This window comes from Pantherophis guttatus, chromosome 5, assembly GCF_059756535.1.
Source record: "Pantherophis guttatus breed Tessera chromosome 5, ASM5975653v1, whole genome shotgun sequence".
In the NCBI taxonomy this organism is placed as follows: Eukaryota; Metazoa; Chordata; class Lepidosauria; order Squamata; family Colubridae; genus Pantherophis; species Pantherophis guttatus.
In genome coordinates, this window is record NC_142067.1 from 16138030 (window position 1) to 16161489 (window position 23460).

The 23460-nt window shown below is 40.8% G+C and overlaps 1 protein-coding gene across 8 annotated transcripts in view; it reads left to right on the forward strand.

Moving 5' to 3' along the window:
- The window catches only part of CNTN5 (contactin 5), an 827378-nt gene that overhangs the window by 775944 nt on the left and 27974 nt on the right, over positions 1–23460 (forward strand). For all 8 annotated transcript variants that reach the window (XM_087894620.1, XM_087894619.1, XM_087894622.1 and 5 more), the window contains 2 exons: positions 11822–11892; positions 16940–17174. In XM_087894620.1, coding sequence (XP_087750746.1) covers positions 11822–11892; positions 16940–17174 — 306 coding nt within the window. The remainder of the gene's footprint in view (positions 1–11821; positions 11893–16939; positions 17175–23460) is intronic.

Genomic DNA, 23460 nt, shown 5'->3' on the forward strand with positions numbered 1-23460 from the left:
CATAGGCAGTTTTATATTAAAACAGATAAAGAACAGTTGCTGGAATTGGGTGTGTCAAATGAAAAGAAGAATTGGGGTGACATGATAGAAATGTTCCAATATCTATGGGACTGCCACAAAGAAGAGTGGGGGGGGGGAGTGTCAGTCTATTCTCCAAAGCACCTGAAGGCAGGACAAGAAGCAATGGATGGAAACTAATCAAGGAGAAAAGCAACTTAGAATTAAGGAGAAATTTCCTGACAGTTAGATCAATCAGTGGAACAACTTGCCTCCAGAAGTTGTGAATCCTCCAACACTGGAAGCTTTTAAGAAGAAATTGGACAACCATTTGTCCAAAATGTATAGGGTTTCCTGCCAGAGCAGGGGGTTGGACTAGAAGACCTCCAAGATCCCTTTCAACTCTCTTATTCTGTTATTCCACTATACTTGTCATTCTCTTAGTGATTCATATTCGCAGGTGTACCAGTTGCAAAACAGGCAATATAGTACATGAATTTTAACACAGAAGGCATTCCATTGAAGCAGCTGGCCATTTGTGGCCTTGGGGCATGGCATCAATTACATTATCTATTCATGGAGAAGTAACATTCAGAATTGAGTAGGATCACAGTTTGCCCTGCTAATCATGCATGCACACCAGATTCCTTGAGCTAATAAGATGGTGACATTTATCAATACCAGCGTGTGTCCAAGAATTAAGGAGGGCAAAGAGAAGGGCGGATTCAAAAGTCGATCCTCTGAAGAATAAAGCAATGAATAATACAATGCTTCAAATTAACATTTTTTTAATCTGATCAGAAAGTTACCATTTTCCCCGCAGATTTTAATTAATAAACAGAGCTGTAAAGTCATATTGGTGTAAGCTACTTGAACTGGGACCAAATTCTTCCTTATCTCTTCATTTTTTTTCAGACTACCACATTTATGTAAAAGTTAATTAACGCTTATTTTAGGATCTACACACACGCTATAGCTCAGTGATAGCACATATCTCTGTGTCAAAAACCAATCTCTGGCATTCAGAATATAAATTTTTGGAAAATCTCTCTATACCAGGGGTGTCAAACTCAAGGCCTGGGGGCTGGATCGGGCCTGCGGAATGCTTAGATCTGGCCCATTGTGCCACCCTGGAAACAGCAAAGGACCAGCCTGCAGTGCCTCTGCCAGTGAAAACGGAGCTTGGGAGGGCCATGCGTGGCCCACCCAAGCTCCTTTTTCAGCTGTGACAGCCTCCTGCAGCCCTCTGCCAGTGAAAACGTGTGGCTTTCCCAAGCTCCGTTTTCACTGGCAGAGCACTCGGCCTACCACAGATGCCCCCAACATAAGTGACATCAAACTGGCCATGCCCACCCTGGCCACGCCCACCCAGCCCCCGAGGTGAAAAACAACCCTGATGCGGCCCTCAATGAAATTGATTTTGACACTCCTGCTGTATACCCTATATCACACTTTGTCAACCTGGTAGTTTAATGATATGTGGGAATGACCTTGGGGAAATGAGGGGAGGAATTGCCTGGGGAATGATTAGATAAGAGAGGGAGGAGCCTGCAGTTGCTTAACGGACAGAGAATGAGATTTAGGGAGGGTTAAGGTTGATTGATTAGGCTGCAAAAAGAGATGGTGGGAGATTTATACTTTCAGATTCTATTAATGTGGCCTTACAATAAAGTAGAATTAGTTCATCCGGTGTTTTCTGGTTTACCTGAGTGGGTTGTCATCAGTCTTGCAAGTCTCAAAGTGCAAAGTCTTCTACCATCTCTTTTCTAGTTTGGATAGTAGGTGACTGCCACCAAATGAAGGGAAGAAGAAGTATATTGGGTGTCAGGATAAAGTATCTGAAAATTGAGACCCTTGAGCAGGGATGTCAAACTTGATTTCATTGAGGGCCGCATCAGGGTTGTGTTCAACCTCGGGGTGCAGTAGGTGTGGCCAGGGTGAGTGTGGCCAGGGTGGGCATAGCCAGCTCGACGTCACTTGTGTCAGGGGCACCTGTGGTGGCCCAGGCGGGGTTGGGGGGATCCATTGTCTCCAGCAGAGGAAGGCAAGACCAGAGAGAGCACAACTGTGATGGCCTTCTCCAGCCCTCTGCCAGCAAAAATGGCATTCGGGAAGGGTGCATGCATCCCTCCCAAGCTCCGTTTTCGGCTGCGACAGCCTCCTGCAGCCTTCTGCCAATGAAAACAGAGCTCCATTTTCACTGACAGAGGGACCACAGGCCAGTCCTTCACTGTTTCCAGGGTAGGCCCACAGGCCAAATCTAAGCACCCCGCATGCCGGATCCGGCCCATGAGCCTTGAGTTTGACATCCCTGCCCTAGAGTTTCAATTATTATTGGATTGTATTATATGAAATTCTTTCTGTAGATAGGACAACTCATTTTGTGGATGCTCTCACAAAATGGTTGCCTGGATGATCCACTTACTAGAACACCAATTGGTGAATTCTTCCTTGCTATCCCCTTTGCCTACTCCAGCGTCTTTTTGATCAGTATAGTTACTACATGTGGGCTGGAAAAAAACCAAGACAACTGCTTGATGGAGGCAAAGCAATAAAGAAATCTTTGCATTGTGCAGAGGTCGTTCTACTTGCCAGCCTTCCTGATAAATCTCATACCTGTAGCTTCTCCCCTTTTCATTTTCTAAGCGAGTCTGTAAAGGCGTATTGTAAATGATGGGAGATAAAAGCTATCTACTCACTCTACTTTGCTGCATGCCAGCATCCCATTTAATGCCAACTTTCAATATGACTAATTCAATCCAATTTCATTTAATATAAAGTTAAATGAACTCAGGTCACATTGGCAGGGAGCCTGGCAAATATCAACGGTGGTATCGGTTAATATCTGAGCTCTTTGAAACTCAGGCTCTATCACTGTATTGCAGTAGACATACAATTGGATAGGAAACAGCCTATTCAATGGATGCATCTTAAATAACCTGTGCCAAAAATTTCTCCTCACATGGAGACAACATTCCTAAATGGGCATCTGAAGTATGAAATTACAGTCTGTAATTTTCCCTTTGTTTCCTGAGTGTGTGAAATACACTGCAATAACTGTTTTAAAAGAGCTGACACAGATTTTTAGAGTTATTTCCAGTAAAGATGGGATATGAAATATGTTCCTTAGGTGGGTTTGAACTTAAGGGGTATCCTTCAGTGGTGGGTTTCAATTTTTTTTACTACCGGTTCTGTGGGTGTGTCTGGGTGGCATAGCATGGCTTGGTGGGCGTGGCAGGGGAAGGATACTGTAAAATCTCCATTCCCTCCCCAATCCAGGGGAAGGTTACTGCAAAATCCCCATTTCCTCCGATCAGCTGGGATTCGGGAGGCAGAGAATAGATGGGGGCGGGGCCAGTCAGAATTTTTACTACCGGTTCTCCGAACTACTCAAAATTTCCGCTACCGGTTCTCCAGAACTGGTCAGAACCTGTTGAAACCCATCTCTGGTATCCTTTGCTTATTGTAAATGGATTTTCACTTCATGCTTGTTAGTTTCTCCAATGAATACTGATAAAAAGAATGAAACGAGAAAATAAAAAGAACCTTAAGAAAAGAAACAGATGCAAGAATCAACTATAATGGAGTGCTAGGATGCTTATTTATTCTATTTACAGCCATACAATAGAAAGTTTTCTCAAATGCCTGACAAACTTAATTTTAAATTGTGATCTTACACTATAAAGGAATGAGACTTTAACAGTAGTAGTACTTAATGTTCTGTATAAACAATGACTTCGTTCATACATTATTTCTAAGCCACAGTTCACTTAACTCTGGCTTATTGAATGAAGCGTAACTGACTAAAGTCTCAAAACACATTAAGCCATAAGACTTACTTTATAAAACAAATGGCAGAGTTCAAAGTGAAATAAACACATTGTGGCTTGGCTTACACACAAAGGATTAATGAGTTATGGGTTCCATGCAGATAATGTCAAGGAGAATTTTGGCATCACCAGAAAAAGTCGAGAAAGATGCCCACCCCAAACCGTGAATACCTGCTGCCAATCAGAGTCAAGACAGACCAATTCAAATACATTGCAGAATCAGAACACCAAATACAAGCTGGGCAGATACGACCTCGTAGACGACCCTCACTCTGTCAAGGACCTTGGAGTACTCATCTCTAATGATCTAAGTGCCAGAGCTCACTGTGACAGCATTGCCAAAAAGGCATTAAGAGTTGTTAACCTAAACTTGGGAAGCTTTTTTTCCAGTAATATTGTACTGCAAATTGTACTGTAGGGCATATAAAACCTTTGCTAGACCAATTCTCGAATACAGCTCATCTGTCTGGAACCTGCACTGCATAGCAGACATTAATACAGTTGAGCGAGTCCAGAGATATTTCATGAAAAGAGTATTCTACTCCTCTGCTCACAACAGAATACCTTATGCTACCAGGCTTGAAATTTTGGGATTAGACAATTTAGAACTACGCCACCTTCAGTCTGACCTAAGCATAGTACACAAAATTATCTGCTACAATGTCCTACTTGTCAATGACTACTTCAGCTTCAATACATGAGTACACAATAGATACAAACTTAAGGTAAATTGCTCCAAACCCGATTGCAGAAAATACGACTTCAGCAACATAGTGGTCAATGCCTGGAATGCACTACCTGACTCTGTGGTTTCATCCCCAAACCCTCATAACTTTAACCTTAGACTGTCTACTGTTGACCTCACCCCATTCCTAAGAGGTCTGTAAGGGGTGGGCATAAGCGCACCAACGTGCCTTCCGTCCCAGTCCTACTGTCCCCATTCGTATCCATTTCCTGTATTAATGATAGCAGTGCTCAGTGTTCCAATATCTGAGGGGCTTCCACAAAGAAGAGGGGGTCAACCTATTCTCCAAGGCACCCAAAGGCAGTTCAAGAAGCAATGGATGGAAAAAGAGAGCCAACCAACTCAACCAACTTAGAAATAAGGAGAAATTTCCTGACAGTGATAACAGTTAAATCAATGGAACAGCTTTCCTCATAAATTGTGGTGTTCCATCACTGAAGGATTTTAAGAAAGAGATTGGACAGCCATTTGTCTGAAATGGTGTATGGTCTCCTGCTTGAGCAGGGGATTGGACTAAAAGACCTCCAAAATTCCTTCCAATTCTGTTATTCTTTTAAATGCAGTCATTTATGACCCTAAGATTTCCTTCTATGAACACCAAGGATGGATGATCCTTGGTGCTACTGGAAATAGCCCTTTAAATTGGATGCAAAAATGATTTTATGCCTTGAATGTTTTTCCCCCTCAAATTCCCAGATGCTACTGAAAATAAAAAGCATGTAAATCCCACATAAAGGGACGTGGTGGCTCAGTGACTAAGACGCTGAGCTTGTCGATCAAAAGGTCAGCAGTTCAGTGGTTTGAATCCCTAGTGCCGCGTAACGGGGTGAGCTCCCGTTACTTGTCCCAGCTTCTGTCAACCTAGCAGTTCGAAAGCACGTAAAAAATGCAAATAGAAAAATAGGGACTACCTTTGGTGGGAAGGGAACAGCGTTCCGTGCACCTTTGGCATTTAGTCATGCTGGCCACATGACCACGGAGACGTCTTCAGACAGCACTAGCTCTTCGGCTTTGAAACGGAGATGAGCATCACCCCCTAGAGTCGGGAACGACTAGCACATATGTGCGAGGGGAACCTTTACTATTTTTAAAATCCCACATCCAATTTGCATCAAATGTATCTATAGACACTTCCACTCTTGGAGGCCTCCTGGAATGTTGACATGTGATGCTGCATCTTTCTCTACTTGAGCAATCTTGTTGCTTCAGACACCCCCCATTGGAGCATAGGATTCATTGGTGATTGACTGGTATCAGTAAATAGGATCTGAAAGAATCAAGCCTTTCTCACTCTTAGTATTGCAAAGTGGCAGCAGATACAGGGAGCTGAATTGGCCAAGAGTGCCCCTCACAGGCTGCTGGTATCCCTGACCAATGCAGGTCCTTCACTGCTTTCTTCATAGTACTAATACAGTTGCCTTTTGCTTCCTGCTTCACTATCATTTCATTGCCTTTGCTACTTTCATTCTCTTTTTCTGTGGCAAAGGTGTTTCGTTGTGGTGTCCTTTCTCTCTCAATTTACCTCAGCTCTTACTTCAGGAGCTTGTCTAATCTCAGTCCTAATGAAAGCCACATTAACAATTAAAGACAAAAATACCTCCGAGATATCCAATTGCCATGACAGACTTAAGGACAGCAGGGTAAACGGAAGCCAAAGTGACTTGACCAAGGTCGCAAGGGTGCCCCCTAGCAAAATAGCATCAAGGATATGGATCTTCTGAGACAATGTTTTACATGTCACAATATGAGATATGATTAATGCTGTCAAGTTATTAAAGCTGCAGGCAGCTGGAGACGCAGGCAGAGAGAGGGAAAGATAGCAATATTTCAAATTCTAATGCATCAGAAAGGCCTGTTATATTTAATATCTCTACTGGAGCCACTTTGATGAAGTGATTAAAGGAGTTGAGTTAGAAGATGCCCAGGAGGCCAAGAGTTCTGGTCCTGCCTTAGGTATGAGAGCCAGCTGAGTGAGCTTGGGCTTCCAACTCCAACTGAAAAATGCAGCTTCCAGAAGTCAAGATGGATTCGAAGGCACACAAAACAAAACCCTGAAGATATTATGGATTCATCAAGAGCAATAGCCTGTAGAGATTCTCAGTCATCCAGATCATGGTTGTCCCAAAGGTGTTTTTTCAGGAGGCAACTGGACTTTCTTGTTTATTCTTTGAAGTCGCTTCATTTCTCATCCAAGAAGCTTCTTCAGCTGAGTACCGTTGGAACCAGGAGCATTACTCAGGTGACCCCGAGGACACAGATAAACTTCCAAGTGCTTCAATGACCGTCTATAAAGGATGCAAATGACCAGCTGTCTGCAAGGAATATAAATCCTTACATTCCCCACAATCCAGTCAGAGCTGAAGACGCTTTTTGGATGAGAAGCGAAACGTCTTCAAAGAAAAAAAACAAGAAAGTCCAGTTGCCTCCTGAAAAAGCACTTTTGGGACATCAAGATCAATAGCTACAGCCGTTTGAGAGACCCTTTGCAGCTTCCTTATGAAAATGTACAGTATGTTCATTCTTTATAATAGGGGGAAATAAAATATATCCTTTGCTCCAAGTATGGTGCCTTAAATATAAATTTTTAGAAGGTATCATAATGAGCTTCCAACCGTCATATTTGCTTCTTAATCCCCTCACACACATGTCCGGTAAATGTCCAATACAAATAATAATAATGAAAATATAAGAAAACAATCCCTCAGGTTTTCAATCTTGCATCCTGATGTTTCCTTATCCCTCAACCTATGCCTATGCACATGGCTTAATCTTGTGATTGCTATTGAATATTGACAATTGTGTCTAAATCTTCAGTGGTTCATTCCTGGTGGTTATATCGGGTGTACCGATTGTCCTCAACATACAACCACAATTGAGCCCAACATTTCCATTCAGTTGTATACTGAGTTTTGCCTCATTTTATAACCTTTCTTGCCACGCTTGTTAAGTGAATCAGTCCCGTTCCCCCCAACTCAATTGGTATAGTAGCTTATTGTACATTTTCTTGAAAAATCAGGTGTCCTGGTACAATACAGGTAATCCTCGACTTACAACCACAATTGAGCCCAACATTTCTGTTGCTAAGACATTGGTTAAGCAAGTTTTGCCCCAATTTACGACCTTTGTTGTAACAGTTGTTAAGAGAATTACGCCCGTTGTTAAATTAGTAACAAGGTTGTTATGGGAATCTGGCTTCCCCATTGACTTTGATTTTCAGAAGGTCACAAAAGGCAGTCACATGATCACAGGACACTACAACCATCATAATTGCATGCCAGTTGCCAAGTGTCTGAATTTTGATCAGGTGACCATGGGGATGCTGCAATGGTCATAAGTGTGAAAAATGTAGATGTTTGTTGTGCTTACAGGTAATCCTCAATTTACAAGCAATAATGACCGTGGAGTTTATTTAATGACCCCTCCAAAAAAGGTCATAAAATCAGGATAGCCATATGGCTGACCTGTTTTGCAACCATGACTACTTACAACCATAACATGCAGCTCCATTGCAGGTGTAACTCAAGGACTACTTGTGTAGTTTAGATAGTAAGTAAGACTCAGAATTAACTGTTTTCCCCCATAACATCTAAAAAGGTAAAGGTAAAGGTTTCCTTGCATATGTGTGCTAGTTGTTTCCGGCTCTAGGGGGCGGTGCTCATCTCCGTTTCAAAACCGAAGAGCCAGCGCTGTCCGAAGACGTGTCTGTGGTCATGTGACCTGCATGACTCAACGCCAAAGGCGCATGGAATGCAGTTACCTTCCCACCAAAGGTGGTCCCTATTTTTCTACTTGCATTTTTTACATGCTTTCGAACTGCTAGGTTGGCAGAAGCTGGGACAAGTAATGGGAGCTCACCACGTTACGCGGCACTAGGGATTCGAACTGCTGAACTGCCGACCTTCTGATCGACAAACTCAGCGTCTTAGCCACTGAGCCACCACGTCCCCATAACATCTAGTTTATATCTATTCCAAATTATCAGGCAGGCTTCAATGGTGGGATTCAGCCAGTTTCCACCAGTTCAGGTGGACCGGTTGTTAAATTACACACACACACACACACACACACACATACACTATAAAAGTGGATCCTGGTCACTGTGCTGCAATGGAGAAACGGGCAATGGAGTGGCCAAGGGAAGGGAAGGATGCCTTTTCCCTCATGCTGGCCGCGCCGTTGCCCATTTCTCCATTGCAGCGCAGCACCCAGGATCCACTTTGATAGTGGTGGGGAGAGTAATTTAACAAAAAGTTCACCCAGGGTCAGGTTGGCCATCACGGGAGGTTCGTCCCACATGTGAAGCAGAGCTGGAGGACAAGGATGGGCCACGCCTCCCATGACGGCCAACCTGACCCTGGGCGAACCGGTTGTTAAATTATTTGAATCCCACCACTAGCAGGCTTGTGTATATCCAGCTCTCTCCTTAACGAGTCAGTAGCTTTCCCAGAAGTTGATGACATTCTGTACCCCGCAGAGATCCTCAGATATCAGAAAACCAAAAAGCTGTCTTTATGTTGAATGACTAAATGTAGACTAATCTAACAATAGATACCAGATGGATTTTAGTAAGTGGTCTAAATGCATTTGCCAGGGGTTTTTTTCCCCCCAGCCTAATCACATTACTGGCTCCTATTCAGTTTGCAATCGCTACTCTACCAGGAAATTTCGCACAAATAACATTAGCAAGTGGAGTACCCCAACTCTTATAAAACCCAGGGCCTTTGGCTTCTTGCACAATTTTGCACTTGTCCGTCTTGCATTGCATTCTTTTATTTTCAGACCATTCCTCCCATCTATCAAGATCATTTTAAATGTTGTTTCTTTCATTTTGGATATTAGCAAGTGCTCCGGTTTTGAGTCATCTAGAGATTTGCTCATGACAAATAATATGCTGCCTTCTGGTACATCCAGCATTGTTTTTAAGGTGTTTTCCAGATTAATCTTCCTTTAGAATCTTCTCAGGTATCTATGTTTTTCTGCTTTTTGACAAAAAAGGATAATATTTACTCTTCTTCAGTTGTATGTTATTTCATAAATTTCACAAGGTTTTTCAAAAAGGTTATATGAGTCCATCAGGTAGCATCTCTTAGCATTAACCAGCTATTATTCAAGTCATTTTCTTCATTTATTTTGTACATACCCAAAACCTTTCCTTATAATTCTTCGGTAGCTGGGCAATTCATCGTGAGATTTCATCTGCATAAACAGAGAGATAGAATCAAGATGACGTGAACTGTTAATACCACTTTATAATGCCTTGGTAAGGCCACACTTGGAATACTGCATCCAGTTTTGGTCGCCACGATGTAAAAAAGATGTGGAGACTCTAGAAAGAGTGCAGAGAAGAGCAACAAAGATGATTAGGGGACTGGAGGCTAAAACAAATGAAGAACGGTTGCAGGAACTGGGTATGTCTAGTTTGATGAAAAGAAGGACCAGGGGAGACATGATAGCAGTGTTCCAATATTTGAGGAGCTGCCACAAATAAGAGGGAGTCAAACTATTCTTCAAAGCACCTGAGGGCAGGACAAGAAGCAATGGGTGGAAACTCATCAAGGAGAGAAGAACGTAGAATTTAGGAGAAATTTCCTGACAGTTAGAACAATTAATCAGTGGAACAATTTGCCTCCAGAAGTTGTGAATGCTCCAATACTGGAAGTTTTTAAGAAAATGTTGGATAACCATTTGTCTGAAGTGGTGTAGGGTTTTCTGCCTAAGCAGAGGGTTAGACTAGAAGACCACCAAGGTCCCTTCCAACTCTATTATTTTATTCTATTTGCTTAAAGTTAGCCTCTGTGAGGCTAACTTTTTTTATTTGAAGCCTTCTTTTGTGATCTGTCCTTCTTCCCATGTCCTGTATGTGGTTTTTTTGTTTTGTTTTGTTTTGCTTCTGATCTTTACTAAGCCTTTTTCGGGAGGGGGAGAGAGGAGGGTAGCATTATTGGTTTCTTCCGCTTTCTTTATTCACGGCAGAAGTATGTTCAACTTATAGACATATAACATTCAATGCTGAGCAAGTCAAATAAGTATAAAATAGGTCATAGAAATATAGCGTGCGTAAAAAGGTTTTAAAAACTGTGTAAGAGTTTTCTTCCTCTGACCTCCATTTCTTTCTTCTGTCAGAATTGTTGCAATTGTTGTGCTTTTAGTATCTCTGTTTCCCATAAGACCCTTCTTCTGGATACCTACTTACCATTGTCTGAAGATATCAAAATTGATTGAAAACCTGAGGGATTGTTTTCTTATATTTTCATTATTATTATTTGTACTGGACATCTATTGGACATGTGTGTGAGGGGATTAAGAAGCAAATGTGATGGGTGGAAGCTCATTATGATATCTTCTGGATACCTACTTACCATTGTCTGAAGATATCAAAGTAAACATTTGGAAATCCAAAGTGTAATGGAAATATAGCCCTCATTGTATGAATCAGCTCATCCCATTAAGTTAGGGCTGTCAAATTTACGGCCCGTGGGCCAGATGCATCACGCACTGCCCACAGCCATGCCCAGTTTAGCGAAGGGGGAAAAAGTTGCAATACGTCACGTGACGATACTGTGACAATGCGAGTTTCACACCCCTGCATTAAGTCATAGCGCTGTGTATTTGCTAGAGAATACAACCTAATGCTACTGCTCTAAAAAAAAACAGAATAGTGACTTTTCTTTCTCTTTCTTAAGCAAATGGAGAAGTTTTGTGAAATGTCCTGACATTTGAATCACTCCAGGAATAGAGTGAATTGTTATGGGGAAGGTGTCTGTGTGTGGGAGGGACGACATTTTTTGCAATAGAGGAAAAAAATTAAAAATTGTAAAAAACAACAACAACCCAGCAATTTTTTAGGTCTCCTTTGGACTCCTCGAGCAGGAGGTTGGACTATTTTTTTATTTATTTATTTTTATTATTCATATTTCTATGCCGCCCACTCTCCGAGGACTCTGGGCGGCTTACACCAAAGACAGTATACTAAATAGCATATTGCCCCCTAACAATCTGGGTCCTCATTTTACCCACCTCGGAAGGATGGAAGGCTGAGTCAACCTTGAGCCGGTGAGATTTGATCCGCTGATCTGCTGAACTAGCAGTCAGCTGAAGTAGCTGCAGTACTGCACTCTAACCACTGCACCACCTCGGCTCAATGGAGGACTAGAAGACCTCCAAGGTCCCTTCTAACCCTATTATTCTATGTTCTAACTTGGATGTTCTGATTGGTTTTCTTTTCTCTAATTATTCTTTCTGTCCACAGTGCCAAAGATGGCTCCTGCTAATGTCAGTGGCAGAAGTGGAAGACGACATGAATTAGTAATAGCCTGGGAGGTAACCAACTCTTTTGATTAAATTCTTTGTTTCATGTTGACTTCTTTGAGGGCAAGCTAGACATTGTACGTCAACACTATGTTTCCCCATAGTAAAGCTTGTCAATGTAGGTACAAGAAGAACGTGTATTCAATGTCAGTTAAAATCTCCCTTCTGGTCTTAATTTAATGTATCTACACAAAAAAATCCCGCTACTAGTAGTTGAGAGTACCTGATATTTACAACGTTTCATTTTAAATATTTTTTTTTCCCATTCTGTTGAGAACTTAATCAGTTCTTGAGATCACGGTGGGAGTTAGTTTACTATTTTTCATCATTTGATGGATTAGGATAAGGATTGATAGCCACTAGAGACTGTCCCGAGTTTATAGAAGAAACTGCCACTCTTATTTCCAGCAATAGTACATTACAGACACTATGAGAAATTAAAAGAGTGACTCCTAGACTTAGAGATAAAAGAGAACAAGAAAAAAGTAGGGAAAAAGACATGTCAGAAAAGCAATGCAGAGGGATCATGTAAGAACTAATTTAAAGACCCAAAGCAAGGAGATAATTTTAACTCTTTTTATAATCTTAAAAGAAGGACCAATGGCATTTTCAAGGTTACTCTGGGTCTATTCCACCTTTTAAGTTTTGTTTTTTATCTAGGATTAAAATACTGATGGCATTTCCTTTTAAGTTAATAAGAACATTCTTGCTTTCTTTTCCTTTCCTTTGTTTTTTTTCCTTTAAGACAGTTAATACTGTGAATGTAAAAAGAACCGTTAATTTAATCTGCCAATTATTTAGATTACTTGGCTCTGTTTGGCTTAATGCTGTTTTTTAAAATTGTTGTTTATTGTTACTTATATGGTAAAAAAAATCACTTATTAGAAGTTCAAGTGATGTAAAATAGACATTTATTTAAGCTAACTTCAGTGTATTATTAATTTTAATGGAATTTATTTACATAACTGATTCAGTAGGAATGCTTTCCATGAATTCTATAACCAGTTTACAAAGAAGACAGTATAAAATTATATTAAATAAATGCATTCACAGAGTGTATTCAAATACATTCCAGTTTGTATTCTGACACATATAATGTCATTTTATTAAAATCTTGCAACATCTTCTATATTTTTGAAGTTTCCAGCTGGCAAATGTAAAACAGATTTGACAGCTAAGGAGTCAAGTGAATTTTTTCTCCTTCCTTCCTTCCTTCCTTCCTTCCTTCCTTCCTTCCTTCCTTCCTTCCTTTCTTTTCTTCCTTCCTTTCCTCCCTCCCCTTTTCTCTCTCCTTCCTTCCCTTCCTTCTTTCTTCCTTCCTTCTCTTCTTTCTTTCTTTCTTTCTTTCTTTCTTTTCTGGTAGAAACCTATCTACTCTCACAGAGAGTGGCCTTTGAATTACTGTTTAATAGTAATTCAACACTCAGAAAATCTTTAACAATCTCATAGCTGAAATCAGGTACTGTCATGAGAATATATATGTATGCAAAGTAAATACTGTATCATTAAGTCATACCTCAATGAAATCTTGCCCAACTTTTTTCCAATCTTGTGCTTTAAAGAAGCTAACTAGGCACGACAGACCCTGTATTTCACAAGTGGAACTATTGGATAGCACCAAAGTGGAAAAGAAAGGTTTTTCTCAATGGGATAATAATGCAAAAGAAATAAGGAGGGTTTGTGCCTAAACTACAGTCCACAACCTATGAACCACATGTTTATACTTTTGGAAGTAGTTTGTCGTGTACCACTGAATCAAAGGCTTTACGGAAGTCTATTTAAATTGCGTCTATTGCTTTGCCCTAGTCAAGTTGTATAGTTGTATGTTTTTGCAGTGTAGGAGTTGCAGATTTCAACACTTCCAGATCAGTCAGTCAAAATTGTTATTTTGGCTGCTTTGGAAGAGTTGTAAGAGTGTAGATGGAAATGAATTGGTTCTTGGAGGCCTCCCATTCCCATTCCCACCTTATCCCTCTCTCTCAAACCCTGGAAGAACAGATAAAATCCTTCCAGTGATGTCGTATCATTATCATCATAACGAAGTTGGAGCCCAAGTGGTGGCCTCAGACATTCATTATCCACCATTTCCTAGACATTATTGGTTGGTTGCACAGTCAGTCAGATGTTCAGACTGGAATTTGTCTCCTCTCTTCCCCAACCTACAGTTGGCTGTAGGAGGAAATGTTTCCATTGACATGAGTGAAAAATGTTACATCTACATTGATCTCAGGTAGGTCTTGCAAATGCTGGTAGGAGTATAATGCTTATCAAGGAAGCCCTTGAGAATTACCTTGGAATTATGCTGCCTACTAGCAAGAACCTTGTAACTTGTGTGATATATATCCTGGAATCACATTTTGAAATGTCAGGCAATAATTACACATATGCCAGCAATTATTTAGTTTTTTTTAATGGGCCTTCCAAGAAATCCTATTGCTGCTGAAAAAAATAAACATTAAAAAAAGCAAAATTCTAATTACTAGGTAAACATTGAACATTTTAATAGGAATTGAACAAGGAAGAAAAGGAAAAATTTTCTAACAAATAATTGCCCTGTTTCAGTGACATTTTCACTGCAAGGTTCATATAAAATTCTATACAATCCTTTTATTTTCCTGCTTAAAGCGACATTTTAAGGTTATTCATATTTTAAGGCTTAATGCAGAAACAGAATTTAGCAGTGACAAAATGTTTAAATCATTGGGCAAAAGTGCAGGATGGCATCCAGAAGGCAAATTAAGTTGCTCATCTCAAATTAGATGCTCCTCATCTCATTTGAGGCGGCAGAGGAGATAGAGGAGGGAAGAGGAGGGAGAAGGAGGGGGAGAAAGAGGGAGAGGAAAAGGGGGGGAGAGAGGGAAGAAGGGAGGAGGAGGAGGAGGAGGAGGAGGAGGAGGAGGAGGAGGAGGAGAAGAAGAAGAAGAAGAAGAAGAAGAAGAAGAAGAAGAAGAAGAAGAAGAAGAAGAAGAAGAAGAAGAGGAGGAGGAGGAGGAGGAGGAGGAGGAGGAGGAGGAGGAGGAGGAGGAGGAGAAGAAGAAGAAGAAGAAGAAGAAGAAGAAGAAGAAGAAGAAGAAGAAGAAGAAGAAGAAGAAGAAGAAGAAGAAGAAGAAGAAGAAGAAGAAGAAGAAGAAGAAGAAGAAGAAGAAGAAGAAGAAGAAGAAGAAGAAATATCTTTGCATACTGTGAAGGAACTGTGACTCCTTGAATAGGATGTTTGCTCAGTTTGCCAGGTGGTTAATTATTAAATGTTAAGGCTATGTAAACCTTTGAGTCAAAATTCAATTAGAAGGTGATTTGATTGCGTCCCACCATTAAAGGGCCAAACTGAATTGCTGAATTGGATCAAGAACCTTACAGTCCATTTTTTTATTCAGTGGGTTTTTGCCCATACACTCAAATATTGTTTATTAAATCAAATTTACAGAATCAAATCTGTTTAATGCAACAGTTTTGAATCAATTTTACAAACTAGAGTTTAGGTGATTTAATTAACTATTTCTTTTCTTAGGGATCTTCACATTTAAAACAAACACGAACTGGGCTGGCTTTCAATTTAAGCAGGCTTTCCAAACTTGGATGCTCTCCTAACATGTGAACTTCAACTCCCAGAATTCTTTGCAAAGGCTCTCTCAGAATTCTGTGAGCCACATAATTTGAAGTTACTCCAACTGATGATGGCAGAAATACAGCGTATAGTTAAATAGAGCATCATCTTCTGCAACATAGGATGCTCTAAAAACTATGCACAAAATAGGTACAGAGTAGCACTGATTTTTTAAGAATTGTCCTTTCATAGTTTCCCAAACTTATATTTTCTTCCATGGGGAGAAGGGAGACAAGAAGCAGCCTCCATTAAAGCTAAGCAACTTGTTCAGATTATGCCTCTCTTAGAGTGAATTGAACAAATCCTAAGGCTTTTTAAATTAAATTTGATTTGATTTGATTTGATTTGATTTGATTTGATTTGATTTGATTTGATTTGATTTCTACAACTGCCTATCTTGGCAAACAATTGGGTGTCTCACAATTCAAAGCATATATTTCAAGTTTCTTCTCCAGTAATATTGTACTGCAAACTAGGGCATACAAAACCTTTGCCAGACCAATTCTCAAATACAGCTCATCTGCCTAGAACCTGCATTGTATATCGGACATTAATACAATTGAGCGAGTGCTGAGGTATTTTACAAGAAGAGTCCTCCACTCTTCTGCTCACAAGAGAATACCTCATGCCACCAGGCTTGAAATTTTGGGATTAGACAATTTAGAACTACTCCACCTTCAGTCTGACCTAAGCGCAGTACACAAAATTATCTGCTACAATGTCCTATCTGTCAATGACTATCTCAGCTTCAACCGCAATAATACATGAGCATACAATAGATACAAACTTAAGGTAAACCGCTCCAAACTTGATTGCCGAAAATATGACCAGTAACAGAGTGGCCAATGCCTGGAATGCACTACCTGACTCTGTGGTTTCTTCCCCAAACCCCCAAAACTTTAACCTTAGACTGTCTACTGTAGACCTCACCCCATTCCTAAGAGGTCTGTAAGGGGCATGCATAAGCGCACCAACATGCCTACTGTCCCTGTCCTACTGTCACCATTTATTTGTATCCTTATCCTGTATTCATAATCATGTTTATACTTATATCTGATATCTTATACATGTTTGACAAATAAAGAAAAAGTAAAATTAAAAATTAAAAATAAAATAAAATAAAACAGTAAAAAGCATTAAAACAGTAAAAAATATTAAAATGTCTAATTGGAAATACCTGGCCTTTTAACAATATCTGGCCTTTTAACAATGTAGCCAGGAGGGAGGGCCTTTGGCACATGTAGTGCCCTAGACTCTGGAGCAGGGCTCTCCAACCCTGGCAACTTTAAGACTTATGGACTTCACCTCCCAGAATTCCTCAGCCAGCTGAGGAACTCTGGGAGGTGAAGTCCACAAGTTTTAAAGTTGCCAAGGTTGGAGAGCCCTGCTCTGGAGCATATCCAGGTTTTTTAAAAAATAATAATAATAATAATAAATGTACATGTTTTTCTGCAGCCAGTCTCCGAAGAATTTCAGAATGGGGAAAGCTTTGGATACATCGTGGCTTTCCGACCGAATGGGACAAGAGGCTGGAAAGAAAAAATGGTGACATCTTCAGATGCCTCCAAGTTCATCTACAGAGATGAAAGCGTGCCTCCCTTGACTCCATTTGAGGTGAAAGTTGGAGCGTATAACAACAAAGGCGATGGACCGTTCAGCCCAATTGTTGTGATCAGTTCTGCTGAGGGAGGTGAGTACATCAAGCCCAAAAGTCAGCTGCATTTTCTAAGTCTTAGCCATAGACCTTGCCTATTACAAAAGGGAAAGTGATACAAAGGAAGCTCAAAGTCGCTTGCTGAATACTACAAGGGTGTTTGATGACGGAGTCAAAACATGTGTGAAAACAAATAGAATCTTCAGTAAACCTTCAACGTTGGGCAATCTTGGTTGTTTTAATGTGTTTACATTGTTAGGAAGAAATATCCATCTGGTTCAGTTCCAAGCCGGGAGAAAAGCACTGGAGACAAAATGGAGGCTGGAGGCTGATTGGAAAGATGGTTTAATGATGAAGCAGAATCACATGGGTGGTTCTGGGCAGCTGAACACATGGAGTTGAGAGTGGGGGTTATACCCTCTCTTGGGCTTTGCACTTGAGCTTCCTGTTCCTGTGCAAATACATGTACTCTGTTGGCTGTTGTAGGGTCATAGCATAGGTCTATAGGTTGTCTGAGCTCCCAGGTTTGGTTGAAGTTCAGACTGCTGAGATGATGTAACGAAGAGGCTTGTGTTCTGAAAGGATGTTGGGCAATTCCTATAGTAGCTTAATGGCTTTGTTCAAGTTTGGATCTTGAGTGAGGCCTAATCCTATCACTGTGCCTTTGTTCAGACATTGCTACAGGGAATTTCAAAATATCCTGTCTTGAATGGATTTCTGCCTGCAGTATTTGCTTTGCCTATGAATAGAGCTAACTCTCCTTATCTCTTAAGTGCTGACATCTTCTGAGGTCTATTAAGAAAGGTGGGGGCTGCTTTCTGCCTCTCCTTTTAGGGCAATACAGTATAATATTCTGTCTTTTCAATATTTCCTAAAATATTTCATTCTTCTAGGAGAGGGGTGGGTGCTAACTTTCTACAACATTAAAGAATGTTTGTAGTCACAATAGAGGTGCGTTGATTGAGAACATGATTGTGAAAACAGCTTTGAATGAATATTATACTCATTGGTTTAATCCCCTTTTTGAGACAAAAAGGAATATTTTTTTCTTTTAATGGCCTTGTAATCCCTTGTTGTGGAGTAGCACAGTTCTTATCTCTGTTTCTTAGCTGAGGAATCCAGCATTGTCTGAAGACATTTTCTGGGGTCATGTGGCCAGCATGGCTATATGCCAAAGGTGCATGTAATGCTGTTACTTTCCCACAAAAGGGTCCCTATTAATCTACTCACATTTGCATCCTTCCGAGCTGCTAGGTTGGCAGGTGCTGGAGTAGGAACGGGAGCTCCTTGTGCAGCATTTGGGTCTCGAACCCAGGTTGTCAGCTTTCCAGCTGACAAGCTCAGAGTCTGTAGAGATTCTCAGTCATCCAGGTCATGGTTGTCCCAAAGGTGCTTTTTCAGGAGGCAATTGGACTTTCTTGTTTTTTCTTCTGAAGACGCTTCGCTTCTCATCCAAGAAGCTTCTTCAGCTCTGACAGGATAGTGGAGAATAGAAGGATTTATATTCCTTGCAGACAGCTGGTCATTTGCATCCTTTTAGAAGGTCCATGAAGCTCTTGGAGGTTTATCTGTGTCCTCAGGGTCACCTGAGTAGTGCTCCTGGTTCCTGTAGTCTGCAATTTTTCCTCTACAAATCCATTCCTGGTGTGAATGGTGTAGGAGTAGGAATGGATTTCCAGAGGAAAAATTGCAGACCACAGGAACCAATGAGCACTACTCAGGTGACCCCAAGGACATAGATAAACCTCCAAGAGCTTCAAGGACCCTCTAAAAGGATGCAAATGACCAGCTGTCTCCAAGGAATATAAATCCTTCCATTCCCCACTATCCTGTCAGAGCTGAAGAAGCTTCTTGGATGAGAAGTGAAACATCTTCAGAAGATAAAACAAGAAAGTCCAGTTGCCTCCTGAAAAAGTACCCTTGGGACTGACAAGCTCAGCATCTTTAACTGCTGAGCCATCATGCCCCCTTATAAGAACATCCATTTAATTTGTCATCAGTAGATTTCACATTTTTATTCGCAAGATGAAATGTTAGCAATATTTCAGGATCTAGAGAAAATTAAACTACGTGTGACCTTGCAATTAGGGCTTTCAACAATACATAGTTAAATTCACTAGCTGCAGTGCTGCACATAGTGAGGCTCCATAAATCTTCGCAACTTTCATTATTGGGCAGGGTAGAAGCCATTTTTAGTAAACAATTTTCTCTTCTTTGTGCTTATATTCCGACTATTTTACAGGATCTCAAATTACCTATCCCTAGCAATCAGGTTGTTGCCATTTCAAAGATAATTTCCCCCTCCTGACTATTTTGCATTTACTGGAGTCTAACTGTCTGCCTTCCGTGCACTTTGTACCAACTTTGAAAATAATATCCCAGTGATAACTATACCAAAACTTCTCCTGAGGAAAGTGGATCTTTTAAAAATGTTCTCAGTGTTGGATTAAAAGTGATCCGATCACTTAAAATTATCTCATCCCTTTATCTATTGCTTGACATCCATACTGCCAGATAATTTTCTAGAAGAATAAAATGTTTCAAAGGTAAGCGAACAGGAAAAAAACGTATGCATGAATTCAACGTTCATTATTATCAAGTGATAGTCGGAACCTGTGCAAACTGGACAGTCCCCTAATTTACGATGCAGCTTCTTCTTGATTTGGGGTCCTCCTGGATTCAGTGGGACACTGAAAACAAAAGCAGCACCATGGATGTCTCTGTCCAGGATCACAGTGTTGTGGCCAGTCAGCTGCCAGCAGAACTGGTGGCAGACTCGGACAATGAGGAGGTTGGGGAGGAACTTGGGCCAGTCCTGGAGTCTGGGGAAGGCTCTGATGGAAACTCTGTGTCAGAAGCAGAGATAGAGCCAGGACCGTCCGACATTTCCAGGTGCCTTCAGAGTCAGAGATAAGTGGGGAAGAAGAACAGTTGGGTCCTGTTCCAGATGCGCGTATGAGCAGAGCTGTCAGGAGAGGAGAACAACTGAGGAACCGGAGCCAACTCAGGAAGAAAGACACACATGGTCACTGAATGGCCCCTCCCTGGCTGGGGAATAAGTAGAAACAAAAGGGGAGTGGTGGTTGCAGGAGACAACAGTTCGTATTTCTTTCGGAAGATTTGCTTATCGTGGTTCGTGCCTCAGAGACTTCTTGCCAGGAATTAATTTACAGCTTTGCGACTGGAAGCTCTCGGCCTGGCAATTATCCAAGGACTGATAAGGTCTGTTATTGCGATTAACCCTTGGAAGGATTATTGCCTGGACTTTTCTGTGTGTGAATGCCATGAATTCACAGTAGCTAAATAAAGAGGGTTTTTTCGGGACAAGGAATCTGTTTCTTGGTTCTGCTAAGGCTGGATCAGAACACAGAGATTTGAACAAATGGAATATAGATCCCCTATATTTTTTAAACTCATTTCAAAATATTAAGTAACAGGGAAGGAAGGAAGGAAGGAAGGAAGGAAGGAAGGAAGGAAGGAAGGAAGGAAGGAAGGAAGGAAGGAAGGAAGGAAGGAAGGAGTAAGTACAGGAAATATAGACGGTATTATCTATTTCCTTTCTTGTATTTTACCTTTTATGAAACTCTCAAACCATTTACATCATCATCTCTCTCAGAATTTGAGTTGAGATGGGCTTGGAGACATGAACTCCTACCTGTCTCCATCCCTTCAGTTGCATCTCCTGAAAAAAAACGTCAGAGGAGGAATTCCTTCACGATGAGCTTGAATTTAATGAGCGGATACAGAATTCTGGAGTAAGAGTCGTATACTAAAAAGCAGGATATTCACACAGGCCCGTTTGCAAAGTAACTGCAAGAAGAACATGTGTCTGCTCTGGATGAAATTTAGCAAAAGCAAATTTCCTTTCCTTAATCTGAAAGCTCGGGGGGGAAAAAATGCCAAAGAGCTCTCTGTCTGGTACTAGTCATTTCTCTTCAATCTGTCTTTCAGCACAACAATAATAGCTGATTTACTGGTACACTATCATCCGTTCTCCCTCCCCTTCCATCCATAGCAACAACATTTAAATTTAAGTTGCCAATTCAGTAAAAAGTTGTACTTTCTTCAATGGCTCTTTTAAAAAAAAAAACAACCACTAAAATAGAACAGAGAATATCTTCTTTGATTACTACCCACAGGCCCTTGGATGTTGTATAATCTATACAGCTCTGGCATATCCCCCATCCCGTTCCATCATCATCAACCACTCCCTGTTTATTCACAAAACTCCAGCTGCTCTGCCAGTTCATTACAAATACGCCATTTATATTCATGAACTCGAAAATGTCTTTTCAAGCTTTTAATCTAATCAAGCCCATATTCGATCAATCAGCCTGTCTACTTCCTACCTCCACTGTAAGAGAGCTGTTGGGGAGATAATTAATGTCTTCGCCAGCCAACATGGCATGGTCTTTAGCAAAATGTACAGCAAGCATTATCCCATTAACATTTAGTTCAACAAGTTCACCTGTCAGTGTGTCACCTACAACTTCCTGGGCATACATTTTGCCACATATTTCCTTATAGCCAAATCTTCATTACTATAGCAGCTTGAGTCAGACATTGCTTTTTCCCTCGTTGGAAGAAATATCCATCTGGTTCAGTTCCAAGCCGGGAGAAAGGCAACTGGAGGCAAAATGGAGTTTGGAGGCTGTTTGGAAAGATGGTTTAATGATGAAGCAGAACCACATGGGTGATTCCAGTGCAGCTGACCACATGGACTTGAGAGTGGGTGGCTTTTACACCTTCTCTTGGGCTTTGCACTTGAACTTCCTGTTCCTGTTCCTGTGCAAGAACATGTATTCTATTGGCTGTTGTAGGGATCATAGCTGGCTCTGTAGGTTGTCTTAGCTCCCAGGTTTGGTTGAGGTTTCTGAGGATGATGCATCTACATGCCTCTGTGTGTGTGTGTGTGTGTGTGTGTGTGTGTGTGTGTGTGTGTGTATTCCAATTTATAGGCTTACACGATCTTGTTTTATTTTTTGTTGACATTGAGTTGTCAGCACTTTAATTGCCTCTTCTTCTACAGCGGTATGCAGATGAGTGAATATTTCATCTGCTTCCAGTGCTTTCCTGTTTGACAGTAAGTCTATTGCCTATCATACATCACTTTGCAGTTGAATCAATTCCGAATGAATATTCTTCCTTTGCAAATTTTCTATCATATGATATAATGGTGATATAAGGCTATTTGTAAATTATTTCAGTGCAAGCTTTCCAGATGATTTAACTCCCTCTGCTTCCATTGGTGCTTTTGCATGATAACCTTCAAATGTACATTCTCCTATAATTTCCCTTATCTTAAAAGCACCGCTCCTTTCCTTTTTCTTCTTATTTGCTTCTGCTAATTTACATTCTTTATGAACATAATTTTATAACAGAATAACAGAGTCCAATCTAGTCTAATCCTTTGCTCGAGTAGGAAACCCTTATACCCAGTGGTGGGATTCAGCCAGTTCACACCACTTCGGGAGAACCAGTTGTTAACTGTCTGAGCAGTTTGGCAAACTGGTTGTTGGAAGAAATCATTAGGGCAGAGAACCGGTTGTTAAATTACTTGAATCCCACCACTGCTTATACCATTTCAGACAAATGGTTGTCCCATCCCTTTTTAAAAATATCCAGTGTTGGAATACTCATAGCTTTTGGAGGCAAGTCATACCAATTCTTGCTTGGAAAGTTCTTTGATGTTAAAAGTTCATATAGTGTTGTTACATATCATTCTTGATGCCCAAAGCTTTCATCCACCATTAGCTTCAAATCAGTGGTGGGATTCAAAAAATTTTACTATTGGTTCTGTGTGTGTGGCTTGGTAGGCGTGGCATGGCTTGGTGGGCGTGGCAGGGGAAGGATACTGTAAAATCTCCATTCTCTCCCCACTCCAAGAGAAGGTTACTGCAAAATCCCCATTTCCTCCCAATTAGCTGGGATTCGGGAGGCAGAGAATAGATGGGGGCGGGGCCAGTCAGAGATGATTTTTACCGGTTCTCCAAACTACTCAAAATTTCCGCTACCAGTTCTCCAGAACTGGTCAGAACCTGCTGAATACCACCTCTGCTTCAAATGGTTATTAAATGGATGGTTAAAGTCAAGGACTATCTATAATTAGAGGGTTTCATAATCGTACAATCAAATTCATCTTACAACAATAGAGAAATAGTTTGCCATTTCCTTTTATCAGGTTTACTTAGGTGGACTGGTTTCCTTAGATCTGTTGATCCTTCTGCCCTCACACTCACTATTGATTAGTTTTGACTGCATCTCTCCTTTTTTAACCTTACGGACAATAGTGACTTTACTGGGAACACATATTTCCATCAAC